Source organism: Macaca fascicularis, chromosome 13, assembly GCF_037993035.2.
Source record: "Macaca fascicularis isolate 582-1 chromosome 13, T2T-MFA8v1.1".
NCBI lineage: Eukaryota > Metazoa > Chordata > Mammalia > Primates > Cercopithecidae > Macaca > Macaca fascicularis.
The window spans coordinates 19,268,608-19,294,160 of record NC_088387.1 but is presented as its reverse complement, the minus strand read 5'-3'; the positions used below and the strand labels follow the sequence as shown (position 1 = coordinate 19,294,160).

The window sequence follows — 25,553 nt, the reverse complement described above, 5'->3', positions numbered from 1 at the left end:
GAGGTTACTGCTCCTTTGTCTTCTACTATCCAGTGTTACAAAGGTGAAGTCTTACCAATTTCATTCTAATATCTTTGTAAGTATCCCATTTTCTCTGGAAGCTTTAAGGCTCTTCTCTTCATTCTTGGCATTCTTAATTCTATGAGATTGTGAATCTTTTTTTATTCTGCTTAGTGCTATTGTGGTGAGATTATTTACTTACATCCTTTTATATGAGACAGATCTCTTACTTTTTATCTCTTTTTTCTTTGTATCCCAAGATATCTCCTCTGTTTCTATTTATCATCATTTCATAAATTACAATTTAACTGAGATCTTATTCTTGTTTTGATGGCTAACATTGTTTTTGAATACATTTTGAATATCTTTGTGTATTTTTTAATTTTCGAGTTCTTTTTCTCAAATGATGGTTGCTTCTTCTGGATCTGTTTTTCAGTCATTTTCTTGCTTTTTTGTTATGTTCTGTAGATCAGGGATTGGTAAGCATTTTCTATAAAGGACAAGACAATAAATATTTTAGATTTTTAAGCCAAGAAGCAAAATTGAGGATGTTATGTAGGTACTTATATAATGAAGGAGACAAAAAAAATTTCCACAACCTTTGACTGATAGAATTCAGTACATAATAATAGTCGTTTTTAAATACATACTGAATAATCTTTTTGGTTCCCCCATTCCTACTAAATAAAATTAAAGGCCAAAACCAAGGTAAACATAATCTATCACAGGAGTCAGCCAACCTTTTCATAAAGGATCAGTTAGTGAATCTTTTCACCTTTGTAGGCCATGTTGTCTCTGTCACAACTAAGACAGTATGTAAATGAATGGATGTAATTGGTGTTACAGTAAAACTGTATTTACAGAAACAGGTAGTGAAGCTGAAAGTTTGCCAACCCCTGATCTATCAGTCCAGAAGTTATATTTACAAGTTTATTCTATGGTGTTATTGGGAAAAAGGCACTCTTTCTTGAAGACTTGGAGACAAGAAGTTTGGTGGCCCGAAGATATTAGATTGGTTGGTAGTCTTGTCTGTTGTAGTGAAGATAAGGTATAATTGAGGCCATTGTCAGATCAAGAAACTTCCTCAGCTTGTTTGGATTCTTTAAGCAGGGAGCAAGTTCATTTTCTAGGCTTATAATTAATCCTCTGGTGGAACAACTCCTAACTTTGAAGTTAAACATCAGAAGTAAACTATTGCCAGGCACGGTGGTTCATGACTGTAATCCCAGCACTTTGGGAGGCCAAGGCAGGCGGATCACTTGAGGTTAGCAGTTCGAGACCACCCTGGCCAATATGGTGAAACCCCATCTCTACCTAAAATACAAAAATTAGCTGGGCATGGTGGTACACACCTGTAGTCCCAGCTACTCGGGAGGCTGAGGCGAGGGAATCGCTTGAGCCTGGGAGACAGAGGTTGCAGTGAGCCAGGATCGTGCCAGTGCACTCCAGCCTGGGCAATAGAGTGAGACTCCATCAAAAAAGAAAAAAAAAAGTAAACTGTTAAATCGGACCACCTAATATATTTTATAATAGGGAGTCTTCTGTTTTGTTTTTTGTTTGTTTGTTTTGAGTTTGCTTCTTAGTTATCATGTGAAAGCAAATAAGGGACCAGACCCCAAAGTATGCTTTGAAACAGAATCATTGTCCACTGTAATGATAGGCATGCCATTTCTTCCTGACATCAGAATAAGAGCCCTTTGATCCTTGGGCTCCTCTAGGATTAGCTCCCATACCTGGGTTCTTCACCCTTCCGTGGGCACTTGCAACAACAGAGTTAGGAAACTTTCTGAAAGTGAAGTTAACTCGATTATAGAGAACAGGGTAGTTCTTTATTCCTTGTCATCATTGTTGCTACCACTCCTGTGAGTTATAGGAGAAAGACTAGGCTTTGGTAACTTAGATGTATCTTAAGTGTAAGTGGGTTTTCATATGGACCATTACAGTTTACTTGGTGTTTTACAAAATGATAAGTTATTGAAGACATTTAAAAGTACTGTCAATGCAAAGGCAGAAATGTAATGTGTGAACTGTAATACTGTAATCCTCTCACAGCAAATAATTAAGATTTGGGGGTTTAGACGTTTAATTCAGTCAAATGCATACAATGTACAAATTTAGAATCTTCCCTCAAATCATCTTTAAGGATAGATATGTCATAGTGGTTTGTTAGTTTGTTTTTAATTCTGGAAATGTTCAAATATATGAGTGGAGAGAATAGTATATGAACCCCATGTACCTATTACCCAACTTCAACAATGACCAGTTCATAGCCAATCTTGTTTCTTCTGTATGGCCAGATTGTTTTGAATCATGCTAGGTTTTTAAAATTGAAGTTTTAATTTTTACTTAGTTTAGGCACTTTGGAAACTCTGCAGTATCACCAAAAAGTTCGCTGCATAGAAAATCAAGAAGTAAGGACTATGATGTATATAGTGATAATGATACCTGCGGTCAGGAATCAGAAGATAATTTTGCCAAAGAGCTTCAACAGTACATACAAGCCAGAGAAATGGCAAATGCTGCACAACCTGAAGAATCTACAAAGAAAGAAGGAGTAAAAGATACCCCACAGGGTAAGAGTCAAACTATTTTATCATTTAAAGTTTATCTAGAGAAGCAGTCACAGTTGTCCATATATGGACAGAGGATTTTTCCTTGCACTTTCTCTCATGGTAAGACTGTGGTTTTCATGGATATTTATACCAGACATGAGCTTGCATGGCCAGAGACCTCATCCGAGACCTGGCCACTTGGTGCATTAAATGCTCAGTTTGTAGGAGGATGGAGGATGGAGGCGGGTTATCAAAGGCCATGTCTATTTCTAAAGGGAGAATGCTAAAGCCCTGGCCTCTGCATGTATGAAGGATAGGATAGCCTGTTTGTATTGTTGTCATTTAAAGAGGAATTGACTGGAATGGTTGTATGTCAGACTGTAACTCAGAAATATATTCTTCTGGATTACTAAAATGAGATTTAGCCATAAATATGAGGGTAAATGGCAATTATAAATGAAATTTTTGGCCAGGCATGGTGGCTCACGCCTGTAATCCCAGTACTTTGGAAGGCCAAGGCGGGTGGATCACTTGAGGTCAGGAGTTCGAGACTAGCCTGGCCAACATGGTGAAACCCTGTCTCTACTAAAAATAAAAAAAGTAGCAGGGTATGGTGGCACACGCCTGTAATCCTAGCTACTCTGGAGGCTGAGACACAAGAATCACTTGAGCCCAGGAGGCAGAGGTTGCAGTGAGCCGAGATCACACAGTGCAGTCCAACCTGGACAATAGAGCAAGACTCTGTCTCAAAAAAAAAAAAAAAAAATTAAAATTTTAATGCTGTCATTTTTTTGTGAGCCCCGGAGTTCAAGGCTCCAGTAAGCTGTGATTATGCCATTGCAGGATGGATGGATAAATGCAGGGATGGATAGATAAATAAATAAAAACTTAATCTATTTAAAATGTTTTCAGTGAAAAATCTGACAGTAATATATGAGGTCATTTTAAACACTTAAAGCTTTTACTGTTACAGTTCCTAATTAGATCCATCATACTCTGAACACTTCAAAAGGATCTGCCTTAGAGCTTGTAAGACTGATTTTATTATCTTACTTTTTTCTTGATAATACCTTATATATTTTTAAAAACAATGAATGGAGAATCCAGGGTGTATTATCATAATTCTCTTCTTGGTCCCTTAATCCCAGAGCTTCTAGAAAGACTGGTCAGTATCATGCCAGTTTTCACTTATTGAGGCTTAGAGAAGTTTCCTCAATTATTGTAAATCACACTTCTTTTTTCCGTTTGTTTGGAGACAGGTCTCACTCTGTTGCCCAGGCTGGAGTGCAGCGGTGCAGTCGTAGTTCACTGTAACCTTGAACTCCTTGGCTCAAGCAATCCTCCTGCCTTAGCCTATAGTCCCAGAGTAGCTGGACTACAGGCGTGCACCCACCACACCCAGCTAAGTTTTTGTAGAGACAAGATCTCTAGGCTGCCTAGGCTGGCCTTGAATGCTTAGGCTGGCCTTGAACTCCTAGCCTTGAGCAGTCCTTCTGCCTCAGCCTCCCAAAGAGCTGGGATTACAGACATGAGCCACTGCACCTGGCCCCGTACTTCTTAAAAGTAAACTGCTATTGTAACTTTATGTCATTTTTTAAATTAATTTTTTACTTTTAGCTGCTAAACAAAAAAATAAAAATCTTAAAGCTGGTCACAAAAACGGCAAACAGAAGAAAATGAAGCGAAAACGGCCTGGCACTGGAAACAAAGGATCAAATGCTTTGCTGAGGAACAGTGGCTCACAGGAAGAGGTATAAGAACATATGCTTCTAGGAATTCCTGGCCCCTGCATGCTTTTGGACTTTATCTTACACTTCAGTGACAAGAAGTGCTGTGTGATATGGAGAGGTGGAAGCATCCTACAGAATCAGGGTTTTCAGATGAAGATGTCCTTTTACTATCACTGGGTTCTCCGTGTTCTTCCTTCTTATTGCAGCTTTCTTTTTCCCACTAATTAGCTGCCAACACTACTTTTAAGCCTTAGTGTTCTCACTATTGTTCCTGAATATATGCACACAAGCTCCTTGATTTTTATTATTATTATTATTATTATTATTTTGAGATGGAATCTTGCCTTGTTACCCAGGCTGTTGTAATCTTGGCTCACTGCAACCTTCACCTCCTGGGTTCAAGCGATTCTCCTGCCTCAGCCTCCTGATAGATGGGACTACAGGTGCATGCCACCACGCCCAGCTAATTTTTGTATTTTTAGTAGAGACAGGGTTTTGCCATGTTGGCCAGGCTGGTCTTGAACTCCTGACCTCAGGTGATCCACCTGCCTCGGCTCCCACCACCCGCCACCTCCCTAAGTGCTGGGATTATAGTCATGAGCCACTGTGGCCAGCCTAGGCGCCTTGATTTTTTTTTTTTTTTTTAGTATTATACTATCAATGACTCCGGAAAAATGGGAAGCCAGAGAAGATCAAATAGTCATGAGGCATTTCAAAGGTCACTGAGTCTTACAAATTTTTTACTATCTAAAGTCCCTCATCCTGGCTCCTTCTGGAAATTAAAAATGAATATTTCTGAGCATTGGCCTTACCAAATCTCCCCAACTTCCTATATTTTGATTTTGTTTTTTAGAAGTTCCTTTTCCTTGGTCTGTAGATGTAATCAGGGTAGAATAATAAGTACCTTTTCTGGATTCCACTTTTCTGAGGGCTTTTAACTGGATGGCAACCTTTTTTATTATACTTGGTTATAGGGGACAAGGGTAAAGGGTGGTAAAATATTAGAAATGCCAAATATTCTAGATTGAAAAGCATTTATATACAGTCTATCCCCTGCCTCCATATTTTATGAATGAGGAATCTGAAGCCCTATGGTTCAGATAACTACCCATAGTCACACAGGGCCGAGCCAGGACTAGGATTTTTGTTTCCCAACACCCTGTCAGTATTCTCTTTGATTTGATTTACATGGCTCAAATGATTATTCAGCCAAAGCTGACAGCCCTCCTACACAAGGAATAAATTCTAAACATACATAGTAGAATTTAGTAACATTACCAAATAAAACAAAAGATTTAAACTGGCAGATATTTATAAGACGTAAATTTGATGGTGCTAAGTGGAAATTTGACATTATTGTAAATGACTGTACAGCCAGCTCCCTTGTTTGCACATACTGTATTCCTAAGACTGTATTCAGAAATTTGGTATACAGAAGCTATAAGCTGTAGCATAAGTTAACATGTAAAAATTACCTTATGTTTCTGAAGAGCTTAAATGCATTATAAAATCTCCTTCCTTTTTTTAATATGAAAATCTCCTTTTATACCTTTATCACCATCTTTGATGGTGTATTGCTACTTGTATTTGTTAATTTGGGCTGATAAGTGTGCTCAACTCACACCCAGTGAGCATCTCATTGAAACTATAGATTCTACTGCTTTTGGTTCACTCTGATTTCCATCTTTGTTTCTATCGCTCTAAAGATCTTTGTTCTTAGACTTCATTTTTTAATCATAAATATTATCACTTTTTTAAAAAAAAAATTTTTTTTTCTCCCTGAGACGGAGTCTTGTTCTGTTGCCCAGGCTGGAGTGCAGTGGTGCAATCTCGGTTTACTGCAACCTCCGCCTCCTGGGTTCAAGAGATGCTCCTGCCTCAGCCTCCAGAGTAGCTAAGATTTCAGGCATCTGCCACCATGTGCGGCTAATTTTTGTATTTTAGTAGAGATGAGGTTTCACTATGTTGGCCAGGCTGGTCTCGAACTCCTGACCTCAAGTGGTCCACCCACCTCAGCCTCTCAAAGTGCTGGGATTACAGGTGTGAGCCACTGCGTCTGGCCCATTTAAAATTTTTTTTTCATTCAGTTTTACAAAATAAGGGTAATGTATAATAAAATATACAAATCAATACAAACACTGATATTCAATGATGGAATGCTGTTGAAACTGACAAAACATTCATTTTTAACCTGGTGTACCGAAATCCAAATATTACATATGAAGGCCAATTTAGAAGAATCACCCTTTAAGGCTTTGAAGTTGGTTTAAATAATTTTGTGTAACAGAATAAAATATTTAATTTTCTGTTTCTTACATTTAGGTTTTTTGTTTTTGTTTTTAAAGGATGGTAAACCTAAAGAGAAGCAGCAGCATTTGAGTCAGGCATTCATCAACCAACATACAGTGGAACGCAAGGGAAAACAAATTTGTAAATATTTTCTTGAAAGGAAATGTATTAAGGTATAAAAATGTGTAAGCAAAAATCTACTAAAATGTAAAACTGCTCTTTCTGTTTGATACTTATCTAATTCATACCTTTAGGTTTTTAAAGCTGTTTCATTCTGGAAAAAATTCAGTTAGAAAATTTTAGTGAAGTATTCTTTCATGTTTAAAAAAGTAGCCAAGCCTGTAATCCCAGCACTTTGGGAGGCCAAGGTGGGTGGATCACCTGAGTCAGGAGTTCAAGACCAGCCTGGCCAACATGGTGAAACTCTGTCTCTACAAAAATTAGCCAGATGTGGTAGCGCATGTCTGTAGTCCCAGCTACTCGGGAGGCTGAGGCAGGAGAATCGTTTGAACCTGGGAGGTGAAGGCTGCAGTAAGCTGTGATTGAGCCACTGCACTCCAGCCTGGGCGACAGAGCAAGACTCTGTCTCAAAAAGAAAAAAGATAATTTTTCTTTTTTAGTGAAGTATTCTTTTATGTTTAAAAAAGTAGCCAGGCCAGTAATCCCAGCACTTTGGGAGGCCGATGCGGGTGGATCACCTAAGTCAGATAATTTTTTGGGTTTGTTGTTGTTGTTGTTCTTGTTGTTTTGAGACAGAGTCTCGCTCTGTCACCCAGGCTGGAGTGCAGTGGTGCAATATCGGCTCACTTCAAGCTCCACCTCCCGGGTTCATGCCATTCTCCTGCCTCAGCCTCCCGAGTAACTGGGGCTACAGACGCTTGCCACCACTCCTAGCTGATTTTTTTGTATTTTTAGTAGAGATGGGGTTTCACTGTGTTAACCAGGATGGTCTCGATCTCCTGACCTCGTGATCTGCCCACCTCGGCCTCCCAAAGTGCTGGGATTATAGGCGTGGGCCACCGATAATTTTTAAAAATGCTTTGTGTTTAAAAATGTTTGGGACTTAAGAGAATTTTAATCAAATATATGTGATGTGGTTATAATTTATTAACCATTAGAATGTGCTACCTCTAAGACTTTGGTTCTTTCTGGAATCGTTTGCTTATTTAAAGTTTAGTGGGAATTAAATCATAATGACTATGGGAAATAATGGCTTTTCCTTGCTCCTTCTTTTGGCTTAGGGAGACCAGTGTAAATTTGATCATGATGCAGAGATAGAGAAGAAAAAGGAAATGTGTAAGTTTTATGTACAAGGATATTGTACCAGAGGTGAAAACTGTCTGTATTTGCATAATATCCTTTATCACAAGATATAGTGACTTTATTCTTTATAAATATTTACATGAACATTTTAAATGTGCAAAATTTTTAATGAAACCAGTGTTTTAGCTATACCAAGATGATAGTATTCAAGTCCAACTTAGTATCAAAGTGATTAAATTGTACATGGATTTTTTCATAAGCAAGAAAAGAGGAATTCTTTAGAAAATCTCTCAAATGATGATTCTTTCTGTTCAACATGGGTGATATAGAGGGTCCATGAGACCTCTTCAAGTCCCAGAAAGAATATCACAATTTCTACTGTGACACTGACTAATTGAATCTATATTCAAATAAGCTACTTCATAAAAAGGCAGGGATTACGTAATTTGGGAGTACCTGTTTTCTGTGTATTCTGTACTGTGTAGAAATTAATTGTCCCTTAATTTGTAGAATAGCCTTAGCTCTTCAGTGCAAATGGCACAGACAAGTTATAAAAACATGGAATATAAACATTTTAGGTTAACAGCACCTTTAGTTATCACGAAATTTTTTTTTCTTCAGGCATTCAGTATAAGGAGTATCAAAATGTAATTTGAGGATTGTTTTCCTAGAAAACAATATTGAAGTTATATAGATTTATTCTGTTGTAAACAAGTCTAATGTACAAAGGATCCAGATTTGTAAGATATGTTGTTTTTGACTTTGATTCCTCCACCCCCAAAGGAATGCTTTAAAAATGATCACATTTATCAAGGTATTTAAAATATACCCTTTCATATATGAAACATGCCTGTACTCTATTATAAGAATGGATGTGAAGGAAGAAAATGTCCTGTGATAGCCGTTAAACTTGATTTATGTATGTAGTCTTTCTAAAATTAGATTTTTTAATGTATTCCAGTTAATTTATTATCTCATATTTTAAATAGAGAAATCCAGTTTCTACTAGTAGGAAAGGTCTTTTTCTTTTCTTTCTTTTCTTTTTTTTTTTTTCTTTGCTCTGTTGCCTAGGCTGGAGTGCGGTGGCACAATCTTGGTTCATTGCAACCTCTGCCTCCCAGGTTCAAATGATTTTGGTGCGTCAGCCTCCTGAATAACTGGAATTACAGGCATGCCTGTGCCATCATGCCCAGCTAATTTTTTTGTATTTTTAGTAGAGGCAAGGTTTCGCCATGTTGGCTAGGTTGGTCTTGAATTCCTGGCCTCAAGTGATCTGCCCACCTCAGCCTCCTGAAGTGCTGGGATTACAGGAATGAGCCACCGCCCCTGGCCACAAAGGTCTTTATTTAGGAAAAATAAAGTAATTAAGTTACTAACATTTCAGTTGGATTAAAATTGTTCTTTTCCTTAACACTTGGGTTACATGAATATCCTTGTAAGTTTTACCATACAGGAACAAAATGTTATCAGGGAGAATATTGCAAGTTTTCTCATGCTCCACTGACTCCTGAAACACAAGAATTGTTGGCTAAAGTAAGTATACTTTTTAATAATCTTTTGTTTTTTCTTTTTTAAGGAATATGTTTGAACTAAGGATGAGAATTTGAAGATAATTAAGGAGAGTGCCTCTTAGGTTAGCATATGGGATATATTAGGACTGATAACTTAAGAATTCAGCTTAAATATTTTTCATTTGTATATGTTTCCTTGTAACTGAAAGGAAGATGTATATTCATTGCTGATTTAAGTTGAATGATGTAAAATCTTCAGTGTAAGCCATTTTAATAGCTAAGCTAAGCTAAACAAAGCAAATCAAATAAGAAAAACAGTACGCCTGTTATAAAGACTCTTGGAAGGAAAGTTACAAGTTACAGGTTTATAAACATTTTAGAATTACATCAGATAATAGTTAAGTAGTAATTTCAAAATGTTTTCAGATATTCTTGCAGTCTGTGAGAAAAGGTAATTGAAAAGTTACAGCCATTTGTATTCTTTCATTTCTCATGTTAGTTGGAGCTAGTCTCTTAAAAATTTAAGTATACATAAAAATTTAAAAGATTCTTTTGAAGCCAACCATACGATCTTGTGGCAAAATGTTCCCTTGAGCATATGCAAATATTACAAAGTCAAAGGTGCTTGTTTATAGATATTTTTAGGTTGTAAAATATGAATGGTTAATGTGGAATTAGAAGTTGTACCAAATATTCTGTTGTTTATTTGTATGAAATAGATATGGAAAAGTGATATATATAAAATAAGTTTTTCAGTTCCTGTAGTATTAGTAAATAATATTAGGTGATTATTAGGATGAATTTGATTGGAATCATTTGAAAGTTATGAGTATGACAGTATACCTGAATTAGACATGAATGCATAAAAATGACTATGTGATTTTTTTTTTCATATTAGGTTTTGGATACTGAAAAGAAGCCATGTAAATAAAATAGACATAAAAAGGTAAAATTAGAATTTACCACATTTCTTTTTTTCTTGTCTAAACATCTCCAGAAGTTGGCATGTCAACCTCAATAGGGTTCTCAAATAGAAGTATTTTTCTTCTTCCTCCCCCAGTAAAAAAGTATTATAAAATATTTGATATATTTACATACCTATATGGATCGACATCAGCCTGCTTCCTTGTGTGGGCTTGTCTATCAGGTATATTTTTATTCTTCTCTTGTATTTCTTTGTAGATTTACCAAATACATATAAGTCACAAAACAATATATTTAGTTCTGCTTATGTTTGGATTTTATTCAGACTGTATCATACTCTCTGTATTAATTGATGACATGGCTATTTCACTCAACATTATTCATTCATGTAGATGCATGCAGCTGTCATTCATTTTTACTCCTATATAACATTTCATTCTATGTTTATGTTAGTTGTTTAGTCATTCTATTAGTGAATGTTTAGGTTATTTTCAATTTTTAAAAATACAAACTCTTTTTGTAAGTATCCATATACATACCTCTTGGTATGAATGTGTACAAGTTATCCACAGTATGTGCCAAGGTGTAGAATCATATCATCATAAAATGTAATATCAGTTTTTTCTCAAGTAGTTATACCAGTTTATACTCCTACAAACTGTGTAGAAGAAATCCTGTCATTCTATACTTGCCAATATTTTATATTGTCAGTACTTTAACCAATTTAGTGGATGTAAAAATAGAATCTCATAACTTAATTTGCATCTTTTCTTATGCTTACTGGCTTTTGAGTTTCATCTTTGGTGAAATGCCTGTTAATGTCTTTTGCCTATGTTTTTATTGGTCTGATTGCCCTTTATACATTGATTTTTATATATTCCTTATATAATTCTTTGTGAGTTATGTGTGGCAGGCCTTCTCCCATTTTGTGGACGGTCTTTTCTTTTCTTTCTTTCTTTTTTTTTTAGGCATCTCAGGGAGTAGAATTACTTATTTTGGGAATCTTTTTGTTTATGGCTAGTTTTATGTTTTGTGTCTTGTTTAAGAAATTATTCCCTATCGTGAGTCTGTAAAGTAATTTAACTTTCTTTTTTTAAGTTTTGGAGCTTTGCCTTATACATTTATATTTTAATCCATTGGGAATTGTATTAACAGTTGGTACAGTAATGGTGTTTAGCAAAAACAACTACCAGGTTCTCAGTAGTGAATAACACAAAGTGCTTATTTTTTATGCATATATAGATTGGCTGGGAGTTGGCTGATCTCATCTGGCCTTGGTTGGGTTGGCTCTGTTTCATATGGCAGATCTGCTGGGACAGTTCTTATCTAATTTTCCTGGGACCAGTGGGCTAGCTAGGGCATGTTCTTCTCATGGTGTTGGCAGAAACTCAAGAGGGCAAAGCCCTGTTTACAGCACATTGACTTGGCTAAAGTAAGTCATGTGGCCAAGCCCAAAGTCAAGGAGAAGGAAACTGTACTCCACCTTTTGTACTTTACATGTGGGAGGAACTGTTAGAATGAATGAAAAAAGAGTATAACTATAACTCTAGGGAGAAAAGAAAAAATAATAGTAATTGACTTTTTAAAAATGGTATCAGAGGCCTCATACCTTTCTTTTTTTTGTTGTTCCCTTTTTCCCATATGGATAACCAATCTCCCAAGTATTATTTAATTAAAAAGCCTGCTTTCCCCCACTAACCTGTAATGCCCCTTTTGGTATATGTCAAGTTTCCATCAAGTGAAGATCTGAAGGTCTGTTTCTGGGATGTCAGTTCTCCATTTGTCTTTTTTTTGTCCAGCATATACTATCTTAATTACTGTAGCAACACTTGTTTCTATCAGTCATTTTGATTATAGCTTTTGCCGTAGGAGTGACGCTGTATCTCACTGTAGTTGTAATTTTCATTTCTCTAATGACTATAAACATCTTTGCATGTGCTTATTGGCCATTAGCCAGTTTAGATCTCTGCCCATTTTAAAATTAGATTGTTTTCGTACTGAGTTTTAGGGTTCTTTACATATATTGCATACAGATCCTTCATTAGATACTTTATTTGGAAATATCCCAATCTGTGGCTTGTCTTATTTTATTAATGTTATCTTTTGAAGCATGAAAGTTTTCATTTTGATATTGTACAGTTTATCAGTTTTTTCTTTTATGGATCATGCTTTCCGTGTTGTATCTCAGAATTCATTGCCTAACACAAAGTCACAAGATTTGCTCTTATGTTTTCTTCTAAAAATATTCTAGGTTTAGCTCTTGTGTTTATGTCTATGATTCATTTTGAGTTAATTTTTAGGAATTGTGTGAGTTAAGGGCAAAATTTTTTTACATGTAGATATCCAGTTGTCCCAGAACTTTTTTTTTTTTTTTTTTGAGACAGAGTCTCACTCTGTTGCCAGACTGGAGTGCAATGGCACAGTCTTGGCTCACTGCAGCCTCTGCCTCCCAGGTTCAAGTGATTCTTGTGCCTCAGCATCCCGAGTAGCTGAAATTATAGGCATGCACCAGCACGTCTGGCTACTTTTTGTATTTTTAGTAGAGACGGGCTTTCACCACGTTGGCCAGGCTGGTCTTGAACTCCTGACCTCAGGTGATCTGCCCACCTTGAACTTCCAGAGTTCTGGGATTACAAAGGTGAGCCACTGTGCCTGGCCACCAGCACCATTTTTAAAAAAGACTGCCCCTTCCCTCTGACTTGCCTTCACGCCTTTGTCAAAAATCAACTGACTATAAATGTATGGATTTATTTCTGTACTCAGTTGTGTTCCATTGACCTCTATATGTGTGTCCTTATACACTATCACAGTGTCTTGATTACTATAACTTTGTCCTAAGTTTTGAAATAAGGAAGTGTAAGCTGTCTAGCTTTGTTCTACTTTTCAAAGATTGTTTTGGCTACTCTGGATCTTTTGCTTTTCCATATAAGTTTTAAGATCAGCTTGTAAATTTCTGCAAAAAACCTATGCCGAGATTTTGATAGGGATTGCATTGAATCTGTGGAAAACTGCACATAGAATTCTGATCTATGAGCGTGGAATGTCTCTCCATTTATTTAGATCTTCAGTTTCTCTCAGTTTTGTAATTTTCATTGTACAAGTGTACAGTGTACACTTTTTTGTTAATTTATTCCTACATATTCTGTTTGATGCTATTGAATGGAATTGCCATTTAAACTTTGTTTTTAGATTGTTCACTGGTAGTATGTAGAAACATAATTTATTTTTTTGTTGATCTTGTTTCTCAAGACTTTGTATTCATTTATTAGCTCTAGTAGGTTTTATTTTGTGTGTGCATGTATTCCTTAGGAATTCCTTAGGAATTTGCATGTAGGATTATGTTATCTGAGAATAAAGATAGTTTTACCTCTTCCTTTTTTTTTTTAGTTTTACCTCTTCCTTTTTTTTTTTTTTTTGAGATGAATTCTTGCTCTCGTCCCCCAGGCTGGAGTGCAAATGGCGCAATCTTGGCTCACTGCAACCTCCGCCTCCCAGGTTCAGGTGATTCTCCTGCCTCAGCCTCCCGAGTAGCTGGGATTACAGGCACCTGCCACCATGCCCAGCTAATTTTTGTATTTTTAATAGAGATGGGGTTTCATCATGTTGGCCAGGCTGGTCTCAAACTCCTGACCTCAGGCGATCCACCAGCCTTGGCCTCCCAAAGTGCTGGGAGTACAGGTGTGAGCCACCATTCCTGGCTACCTCTTCCTTTCTAAACTAGATGCTTTTCATTTCTTTTTGTGCCTGATTTTACTGGCTGAAACCTTCTATACAAGGTTAAATAGAAGTGAGAGCAGGTAATGTTGCCTTTGTCCTGATATTTGGCAGAAGCATTCAGTCTTTCACCATTACATATGATTTTAGCTGTAGGTTTTTATAGATACTGTAGTTCAAGGAAGTTCTCTCCTATTTCTAGTTTTTGGAGTACTTTTATCATGGATGAATCTTGGGTTTTATCAAATGATTTCTCTGCATCTGTTGAGATGGCCATATAATTTTCCCCTTACTTTATTCACATGATATATTAGTTGTAAAACAAATCTTACATTCCTGAGATAAACCCCACTTGGTCATGTTGTATATAATTTATTATTGGATTTCATTTGCTAATATTTTATTAAGGATTTTTGCATCTTTTCATGTTTATGAGGGGTATTCATGCGTAGCTTTCTTTTTGTGTGATGTCTTTTTCTGGCTTTCATATCAAGGTAATACTGGCCTCCTAGAATGAGTTGAAAGGTGTTCCAGCTTTCTCTATTTTCTGGGAGAATTCATGAAAAATTGTTATTATTTCTCCTTTAATTCACCAGTAAGATAACTGGGCCTGAGCTTCTTTGTTTTATTTATTTATTTATTTATTTTTGAGATGGAGTCTTGCTCTGTCGCCCAGGCTGAAGTATAGTGGTGCAATCTCGGCTCACTGCAAACTCCGCCTTCTGGGTTCACGCCATTCTCCTGCCTCAGCCTCCCGAGTAGCTGGGACTACAGGTGCCCACCACCATGCCCGGCTAATGTTTTTATATTTTTAATAGAGACAGGGTTTCACCGTGTTAGCCAGGATGGTCTCGATCTCCTGACCTCGTGATCTACCTGCCTCAGCCTCCCAAAGTGCTGGGATTACAGGCGTGAGCCATCGCGCCTGGCTGCTTTTTTTTTTTTTAATTAGAAGATTTTACATAACAGATTCAATTTCTGTCCTTGTTATAAGTTTATTCAGATTTTTCTTTTTTAGAAAAAAACAGCTTTGGTAATTTGTATCTTTCTATTAATTTCGCTATTTCATCTAAGTTGTCTACTTTGTTGGTATAAATTTGTTTATAGTATTATCTTATAAACCTTTTGAATTCTGTGTCATAAAAATATTTCCTTTTTTTTTTTTTTGAGATGGAGTCTCACTCTGTTGCCTAGGCTGGAGTACAGTGGCACAATCTCAACTTACTGCAACCTCTACCTCCTGGGTTCAAGTGATTCTCCTGCCTCAGCTTCCCAAGTAGCTGGGATTACAGGTGTGTGCCACCACACCTGGCTAATTTTTGTATTTTTAGTAGAGATGGCGTTTCACCATGTTGGCCAGGCTGGTCTCGAACTCCTGACCTCAGGTGATCCACTTGCCTTGGCCTCTCGAAGTGTTGGGATTACAGGCATGAGCCACCATGCTCACCCTGTTGTCTAGGCTGGAGAGCAGTAGCATGATCTTGGCTCACTGCAACTTCTGTCTCCTGGATTCAAGTGATTCTCCTGCCTCAGCTTCCTGAGTAGCTGGGACTACAAGCACCTACCACCGTGCCCAGCTAATTTTTGTATTTTTAGTAGAGACCGAGTTTCACCATGTTGGCCCGGCTGGTCTCGAACTCCTGACCTCAAGTGATCTGCTCGCCTCAGCCTCCCAAAGTGTTGGGATTACAGGCATGAGCCACTTTGCCTGGCCAGCTTTGTGATACTGAGGCTTTTAATCTATGAATATGTTGACTGTAGTCTTTTTTTAGACATAGGGTCTTGCTCTGTTGCCTAGGCTGGAGTGCAGTGGCACAATCATAGCTCAATTTAGCCTCGAACTCCTGGGCTCAAGCAGTCCTCCTACCTAAGCCTCCCAAGTAGCTGGGACTGCAGGTGTGTGCTACTACACCTCGCTAATTGTTGTCTGTAGTCTTTCAAAATGTCTTTTGATAACATTTTATTATTTTCCCCAGTGGGTTGCATATTTTTTTTTAGCAATTAACTATTTTGAGGTATACAGAACAGTCAATAAATTGCACCCATTTTAAATGCACACATGCAAAATAAAACCTACTAGAGTTAATAAACAAATTCAGCAAAGTCTCGGGAAACAAGATCAATACATAAAAATAAATTCTGTTTCTACATACTACCAATGAACAATCTAAACATGAGGTTTAAACAACAATTTCATTCAGTAGCATCAAACAGAATAAAATAGGAATAAATTTAAAAGGTGTACACTTGTACACTGAAAATTACAAAACTGAGAGAAACTGAAGATCTAAATAAATGGAGAGTATACAGTTCAATGAGTTTGGACACCAGTTTTGACATGAGTGTATAACCATGTATCTACCCCCACAATCAATAAATAGGACATTCCATCACCCCAGAATGTTCCCTGTGACACTTTACTACAACTCATTCTCCTTCTCTCAGACCTCAGGCATTCACTAGTATTCTTTCAGTAAGTATCTATTAGTTTTGCCTGTTGTAGAATTTCATATAAGCAGAATTCTATAGTCTACACTCTTGTGTCTTTTGCCCAGTATGGTGTTTTGATGCTTCCCTTTTTTATGTGTGTATTAGCAGCACACTTCTCTTTATTACTGAATTGTGTTCTTTTGTAGGGATATACTGGTTTATTCATCTGTTGATCGACATTTGAGTGTTATAAATAAAGCTTCAGTGAACATTTGTGTTCAAGTCTTTGAGGCAATGTAATTTGAAATAAAAGCAGTGATAGTGTATTTTTGTCCTGGGTTTTAAAAGAGACTGCTGTTAATATTTTCCCCACTGAATACAATGTGTCCTGCAATTTTCTGGTAGAAACTCTATCAAGTTACTGAAATTCTCTTCAAATTGTAGTTTGATAAGAGTTATTGGGCTTTTTGTTTCTTTGTTTTATAATCATGAAGAGATGTTGACTTTTTTGGAATGCTTTTTGATGTGACCAGAGTTTTTCTTTTTATTCTGCTAAAGCGACAGATTATATCTATGTATTTAAAAATACTAATCCACCCTTACATTCCTGATATAAACTAAATTTTTAAATATAAATGTGAAGTTTTCAAATATTAATATTATATGAAGACATCTGGCATAATATTAATGGTATCTTAATAGCTGTAAAAATCTGTAGTTATGTTTACCTTTTTATTCCTTTTTTTTTTTTTTTTTTTGAGACAGGGTCTCACTGTCACCCAAGCTGGAGTGCAGTGGTGTGATCTCGTCTCACCACAACCTCTGCATCCCAGGCTCAAGCAAGTCTCCTGCCTCAGCCTCCCGAGTAGCTGGAATTACAGGCATGTAATTTTTGTATTTTTAATAGAGACAGGGTTTCACCATGTTGGCCAGCCTGGACTCAAACTCCTGACCTCAAATGATCCACCCGCCTTGTCCTCCCAAAGTGCTGGGACTACAGGCCTAAGCCACCATGCCTGGCCTTTATTCCTTATGTTGATTATTTGTGCCTTCTGTTTTTCTTGATTAATTAGCCTGGAGTTTCATAGTTACATTATTCTCTAGAAAGAACCAACTTTGCTTTCCTTAATTCTATTTTATACTAATTTTCTATTTCATCAATTTATCTTCTAGATTATATCAGTCCTTTTACATTGTTTGGGCTTATTTTGCCCAAAGATTGACTGTTAGCATTTCTTCTTTCTTAGCACATCTAAACCTATAAATTTCTCTTAATGTACTCTTTTACTTATATCCCCAAAGTTTTTAAATTAAATATTCTTATAAAAGTAATATATGCAGATAGTTTAAAAAGTCAAGAGGTTATACAAGAATCATGGAAAAACAGCAGTCCTTCATATCATGATTATTTTTGTAGATGCTGGAAAAGCTTTCTGCTAAATTCAACACTCATTTCTTATTTTAAAAAAACACTAAAGAAAATAGGAATAGATGGATACTTTAAAAGTTTTTTATTGTGATAAAATACACATAATATTTACCATCTTAACCATTTGTAAATGTATAGTTAAGTAATGTTCAGTTCATTCGTATAGTTTTGAAACCATTACCACCACGTGTATCACCAGAGCTCATGTTTTTAATCTCAAAACTAAAACCCTGTATCCATTAAACAAAAACTCCCCATTTCCTCTTGTCTTCAAGGCCTTGACAACTACCATCCTGTTTTCTGTCTCTTGTGATTTCGACTACTTTAGATATCTCGTATAAGTGAAATCATATAGCATTTATCCTTTTTGACAGACATTTCTGTCACCACCATCCTATTTTCTGTCCCTTGTGATTTTGACAAATTTAGGTATCTCATAGAAGTGAAATCATATGGTATTTGTCCTTCTTGACAGACTTACTTCATTTAGCATAATGTCCTCAAGATTCATCCATACTGTAGCATGTCAGAATTTCTTCTTTCTTTAGGGCACAGCCTCCTGTTGCCCTGGAAACACCCAAACAGAAGGGTAGGCAACTCCATCCACCCCCACCTCTTGTAGCCAGACAGGCCAGGCCACACCTGCTAGAGCTTCCAACCCAGTGGTCCCACTTCTACTTGAACTCTGCAGGCAGGTGCAAACCCCATGTTTACCCAGGAAGTACACGGACAACAGATTAGGGCTGACCTAGCAAGGATACAACTTGTCTGTCAACTGAGGTTCCTGTCTGAGGGAGAGCCCCATGGACAAGAACACTCAACAAAAGAAACACGGGCACAGAGACAGTAATCAGAGAGGGCTCCTCCAAGACCCAGGAGCAGACTAGAATCTAAGCCAGTCAACTGAACCCATCTTATACTGTAATCAAACCCCTAAGGTTATCAAGAAGAAAAAAGCAAAAAATCCATCCAAAGGACAGCAGCTTCAAAGATTGAAGAACATCAGCCCATACAAATGAGAAACAACCAGCATAAGAACTCTGGCAACTCAAAAAGCCAGAGTGCCTTCTTACCTCCAAATGACTGCACAAGTTCCCTAGTAGTGGTTATTAACTATGTTGAAATGGCTGAAATGTCACGAATAGAATTCAGAATATGGATAGGAACAAAGATCAATGACATACAGGAGATAGTCAACCCAATCCAAGAAATCTAAGGATTACAATAAAACAATACAGGAGGTGATAGACCAAATGACCATTATAAGAAAGAACTGAGTTGACCTGATAGAGCTGAAAAACAGACGAGAAGAATTTCAGAGTGCAATCTCAAGTTTTATCAGCAGAATCAACCAAGCTGAAGAAGGAGCTCAGAGCTGGAAGACTGGCTCTCCAAAATAACTCAGTCAGAGAAAAATAAAAACAATAAAGAAGACTGTATTCCTTCATGCATTGCTATAAAGAAATACCTTAGATTGGGTAATTTATAAAGAAAAGGAGTTTAATTAGCTCATGGTTCTGCAGGCTGTACAGGAAGCACGGAGGCTTCTGCTTCTGAGGAGGCCTCAGGAAACTTACAGACATGGCAGAAGGTGAATGAGGAGCCAGCATGTTGCATGACCAGCAAGAGAGAGAGAGTGGGGAGGAGCTACACACTTTTAAACAACCATATCTTGCGAGCACTCACTCACTCTTGCTAGGACAGTACCAAGGGGGATGGTGCTAAACCATTCATGAGAAATCTGCCCCCATGATCTAGTCACCTCCCCACCCTCAGCATTGGGGATTACAATTCAACATGAGATTCGAGCAGGGACACAGATTCAAACCATATCAAAGACTGAACAAAACCTCTGAGAAATATGAAATTATGTAAAGAGACCAAATCTGTGACAAATCTGTGTCCCTGAAAGACAGGAAGAGAAAACAAGCAACTTGGAAAGCATATTTCAGGATATCATCCATGAAAATTTCCCCAACCTTGCTAGAGAGGCCAACATTCAAGTTCAGGAAATACAGGGAACCTCTGCAGAATTCTACACAAGAAGATCATCCTCATGACACATAGTCATCAGATTCTCCAAGGTCAAAATGAAAGAAAAAGTAGTTAAGGGCAACTGGAGAGAAGGGGCAGGTCACCTACAAAGGGATTTTTTTTTTTTCTTGAGACGGAGTTTTGCTCTTTTTGCTCAGGCTAGAGTGCAATAGCACGATCTCAGCTCACCACAGCCTCTACCTCCCAGGTTCAAGTGATTCTCCTGCCTCAGCCTTCCGAGTAGCTGGGATAACAGGCATGCGTCACCATGCCTGGCTAATTTTTGTATTTTTAGTGGAGACAGGGTTTCTCCATGTTGGTCAGGCTGGTCTTGAACTCCCAACCTCAGGTGATCCACCTGCCTTGGCTTCCCAAAGTGCTGGGATCACAGGTGTGAGCCACCGCTCCTGGCCCTACAAAGGGGTCTTTAGGCTAACAGCAGACCTATCAGCAGCAACCATACAAGCCAGAAGAGATTAGAGGCCTATACTCAGCATTCTTAAAGAATTTTCAACCAAGAATTTTATATCCAGCCAAACTTAGCTTCATAAGCAAAGGAATATTAAATCCTTTTCAGACAAGCAAAGGCTAAGGGAATTTGTTACCACCAGACCTGCCTTACAAGAGGTCCTGAAGGGAGTGCTAAATATGGGAAGTAAAGACCATTACTGGCCACTACAAAAACACACTTAAAAGTACATAGGCCAGTGACACTATAATGCAGCCACACAAACATGTCTGCATAATAACCAGCTGACAGTGTTATGACAGGATCAAATCTACATGTGTCAATACTAACCTAGAATGTAAATAGGCTACACACTCCAGTTAAAAGGCACAGACTGGAAAGTTGAATATAGAAACAAAACCCAATGGTATGCTGTCTTCAGGAGGATCATCTCACGTTCAGTGACACCCATAGGCTCAAAGTAAAGGAATGGAAAAAAGTCTACTAAGCAGATGGAAAACATAAAAAGACAGGAGTTAGCTATTCTTATTTCAGGCAAAACAGACTTTAAACCAACAAAGATTTTTAAAGACCTATGAAGTGACTTAAATAACCACACAGTAATAGTGGGAGACATTAAACACTCCACTCACAGTATTAGATCATTGAGGTAAAAAAGTAACAAAGATGTTTGGGACCTGAACTCTGTACTTGATCAAAATGGACCTAGGGGACATCTACAGAACTCTGCACCCAAAAACATCAGAAGGTACTCATTCTGTGCTCATGTGCAGATGACACATACTCCTGTATGTGCTCATCTGCATATGACTCATACTCTAAAATTGACCATACAACCAGGCATAAAATAATCCACAGCAAATTAAAAAAAAAAAAAAAATCACACCACTCACACTCTCAGACCGCTGTGCAAGAAAAGTAGAAATCAATGCTAAGAAAATCGCACAAGGCCAGGCGCGGTGGCTCACGCCTGTAATCCCAGCACTTTGGGAGGCCGAGGCGGGTGGATCACCAGGTCAGGAGATCGAGACCATCCTGGCTAACACGGTTAAACCCCGTTTCCACTAAAAAATACAAAAAAATTAACCAGGCGTGGTGGCGGGCACCTGTAGTCCCAGCTACTTAGGAGGCTGAGGCAGGAGAATGGCATGAACCCAGGAGGCGGAGCTTGCAGTGAGCCGACATTGCGCCACTGCACTCCAGCCTGGGCGACGGAGTGAGACTCCGTCTCAAAAAAATAATAATAATAAAGAAAGAAAATTGCACAAAACTATACAGTTACATGGAAGTTAACCTGGTCCTGAATGGCTTCTGGGTAAATAATATTGTAAGTAGTGTTGTGAAGACTTTATGTTTTCCTCTAGGAGCTCTTAACATTTACATCTTTGATCCATTTTGTATTAATTTGTTGTCTAAGACAATGGTCCAGCTTCATTATTTTGCATGAGGAGATCCAGTTTTCCTAGCACCATTTGTTGAAAGACTGTCCTTCCTTAATTGAATGGTCTTGGTGCTTTTGTCAACAATTATTTACCACAGATGTGAAGGTTTATTTCTAGCCTCTCCACTCTGTTCCATTACTCTATATGTCTGTCTTTTATGCTGTTAGCACACCGTTTGATTACTATCACTTTGTATTGAACTCAGGAAGTGTGAGTCCCCCAAATTTGTTCTATATATATACACATATATACACACACACACACACACACACACACACATATATATATATATTTGGCTATTCCTTCAGATCCCATGTGAATTTTAAGACGGATTTTTCTATATTTGGAAAAAACAGTCGATTTGAATCTGATAGAGATTGCATTGAATACATAGATTGCTTTGGGTAGTAATAACATCTTAACAATATTGTCTTACAGGCCATTAACATGGGATGTCTTTCCATTTATTTATGTGCCTTCGATTTCTTTCAGCAGTGTTTTATAGTTTTTATTACACAAGTCTCACCTCCTTGATTAAATTAATTCCTAATTACATTTGGCCCTTGAACAACAGAGGAATTATGATTACTGAACTGTTGTGCAGTCAAAAATCTGCATATAACTTTTCACTCCTCAAAATCATAACTAATAATAGCGTACTGTTGACAGGAAGCCTTACCAAGAACATAAACAGTCGATTAACACATAAGTAGACTCGTATCTATCTATATATATATTTTTCCGAATTGTAGTGAATCTCCAAAAAATTTTCCAAAGTATTTATTGAAAAACATCTATATATAAGTGGATTCATACAGTTCAAACTTGTGTTGTTCAAGAGTCAACTGTATTCTATTCTTTTTGGGTATTGTAAATGGAATTGTTTTAATTTCCTTTTTAGACTGTTCATTGTTCTGATTATTGTGTGTTGAGGTTTTCTACATAGAAGATCATTGGGGGGATACTTTTTTAACATGATAAAATATTCTATACCTTAATAGGAATGCACCATACTCAATAGGGCAAACAGTACAGGCATTTCCACTAGAAGAGTCTGTGTTCCATTGAGACTGCCTGGTTTCTAAACCTTGAGTAGAGTTTCCTTCTAAAAACATCTGCCTTTGGAGTCAGGTTCATTTAAGAATGTCCTTGATGAAGCAGTAACAATTATTAATGTTATTAAACCTCACATACAGTCTTTTCAATATTATGCCTAACAGAATGGGAAGATATACAAAGTACTTCTGCAACTGTATTCCTAAGAAAAGTACATGTGCTGTGCTATCTGAGTTGCAAGCTGAATGAGTTGTTTTTCATGACTGCTGTTTTTACATGAAAGAACAACTGAGAGCTGGGTGTGCTGGTATAAACCTGTAATCCCAGCTGCTCCGGAGGTGGAGGCAGGAGTTTGAATTCAGGTCCAGCCTGGGTAACACAGTAAGACCCCATTTCTACAAAAACAAAAACAAAAAAAAACACACAACAAACCAGACACACATACAAACACAAACAGAAACACACAAAACTGAGGGGCAGTTTTTTTTTTCAGATATAGGTGTTTGACAGGAACTTTTTCAGAAATGAACAGAGTGACTGTCACTTTGAGGAGGACAACTGAAAATATGTCTTCAATGATAAAATTCAAGCTTTTAAGCACAAATTACAGTTTTAGAACATTTGCTCTGTCCCTGTGAGCTTGAAAGCTTTCCTTTTACCTAAAGACTGTTTTGGCAAGGTTCATTGGTGATATTAACGAATGTGACTTTTAAAAAACACTGTACTATATAATGAAATGTAGAAGATCCGCATAGATTAGTAAACTGATATTTTCCACATAAACAATGCACAATATGACAAAATTATACATGCATAAAGCACCCATCCACCCTATAAAGACCAATGGATTTTAATATAACAGTATAAAAAGTTCATTGATGCGGTTTCAGATTTCATACTGCAACTTGAAAATTTGTTTCCATTTGCTTTTAATATTCATTCACCTATCACTTTATTTTTAGTTTTTCTTTTTTTCTTTTCTTTTTTTTTTTTTTTTTTGAGATGGAGTCTCGCTCTGTCACCCAGGCTTGAGTGAAGTGGCACGATCTTCTCTCACTGCAACCTCTGCCTCCCGGGTTCAAGCGATTCTCATGTCTCAGCCTCCTGAATAGCTGGGATTACAGACATGTGCCACCATGTCTGGCTAATTTTTTTGTATTTTTAGTAGAGACGGGGTTTCACCATGTTGGCCAGGCTGGTCTCAAACTTCTGACCTCAAGTGGTCCACCCGCCTTGGTCTCTCAGAGTGCTGGGATTACAGGTGTGAGCCACTGCGCCCAGTCTATTTTTAGCTTTTCTGAATAATTTTTAGGTTTGTTTCTTGTATGGAACATATGTAGTTGGGTTTTGCTCTGCAGACTGAACCAAAAATCTTTTTCTTTTGATAAGTGGATTAAGATCATTCACATTTATTAAAATGACCAAATGTTTGGTTTAGTTTCTGTCATTTTATTGTTACTGTTTCTTTCTTTATAATGTGTTTTCTTTGTTTTCTATTAAATTTTTCTTTTTTCATCTCATTTTTTGTTCTCTTTCTGCTTTTGTCTGATAATGTTTATCATGTTTCCATTCAAATTTATTCTTTCTTGTAATATACTCTTAATTTGTAATGTTATTTTTTTCTTGTTTGTCATTTCTGAGGTGAGTCAATTCTTGTCTCATTATTTATATATATATTTTTTGCTTCAGTTCTAGTCTTAGTTTTTGAATTTCAATTCAGAATGTTCTTTAATTTTCCCAAAGAGGGGTATTTAATTCAGTTTGGATTTTTGCTTAATTGTTTTCTTCAGCTGTATGTTTTTTGTTGTTGTTTTGGGAGGTGAGAGCTGGGAGTAAGGGCGGCTAAGCTGGTAATTTTCATGAGCTGATGTGTTTTTGTTCTCTGTTTTCTTCTGTAGGTAGCATTGTACAGATGAAGAGTACTTAACACCCATGCCTGTTCAAGACTGTTCAAGACTGGTGATTTGGAGTAGTTTACAAGATTCCTCATTCAGAGTGCCCTCTTGTGTGACTGGGGTGATGTGCAGCTTCCATAATGGATGGGACAGAGAGCTGGGATCTAATGTACAAGTGAAGGGCTTGGTCTTCACTGAGACATTCCAGCCATTGGAATAGGAGAGGAGCATATATGGCAGAGATGCTGGCTGATGGGTAAATATGATCGTAAATTGTAGAAAACTCTTCTGATTGATTGGATTTCCTTAATAAAATAGGAAGCAAGATTAGGCTGAGTGAGGGTGGGTGAAGAGGTAGAGGAGGTTTGAGGAGAGAGAACTGCTCGGAAGACATTGGTAGACGGACCATAAAAACAGAGTTGGTTCTCTTTATGACATTAAATAGTTTCACAACATATTTTTAATGGTTGTTCGTTTTAGGGCTTAAATTACGGTTCTATGATTTTTTTAAACCAGTTTCCTATTGTTAGACATTTATTTCCAGTTTCTTACTATTATAAATAAAGTGAAACAACATCTCTTACTATACCATTTCTAAATTTGGAGTTCCTAACTTTTCTGTTGTTAAAATATAAGAATATTTATCTTTCTCATTGGTTTATAAACTGTAGTCATATTATGCACTTGTGTAAATTACAAACTTTAGGAGTGTGATGGTATCATTAACACAAGATTCAAATACAAAATGTTCCAAGTACAAATAATAATGAGATTCTAAATATGCAGTTTTATATAGTAATATTATTATTGGACAA

General features: G+C 37.2%; 1 protein-coding gene across 4 annotated transcripts in view; it reads left to right on the top strand.

Moving 5' to 3' along the window:
• ZC3H8 (zinc finger CCCH-type containing 8) overlaps positions 1-25,337 on the top strand; it is a 36,767-nt gene extending 11,430 nt beyond the window's left edge. The window contains exons 3-9 of one of the 4 annotated variants that reach the window (XR_006691593.3): positions 2,351-2,573; positions 4,170-4,303; positions 6,628-6,744; positions 7,813-7,867; positions 9,275-9,367; positions 10,244-10,291; positions 24,742-25,337. Coding sequence is in view for 2 of the 4 variants with exons in the window: in XM_065526806.2 (XP_065382878.1) it covers positions 2,351-2,573; positions 4,170-4,303; positions 6,628-6,744; positions 7,813-7,926; positions 9,260-9,367; positions 10,244-10,276 (729 nt within the window). In the remaining 2 variants the exon portion in view is untranslated. Of the gene's footprint in view, positions 1-2,350; positions 2,574-4,169; positions 4,304-6,627; positions 6,745-7,812; positions 7,927-9,259; positions 9,368-10,243; positions 10,292-17,178; positions 17,299-24,741 lie in introns of those variants that run through there. The other 3 variants (XR_006691594.3, XM_065526806.2, XM_065526808.2) reach the window with 3 other exon arrangements.
• The last annotated feature ends 216 nt before the right edge of the window (positions 25,338-25,553 follow it).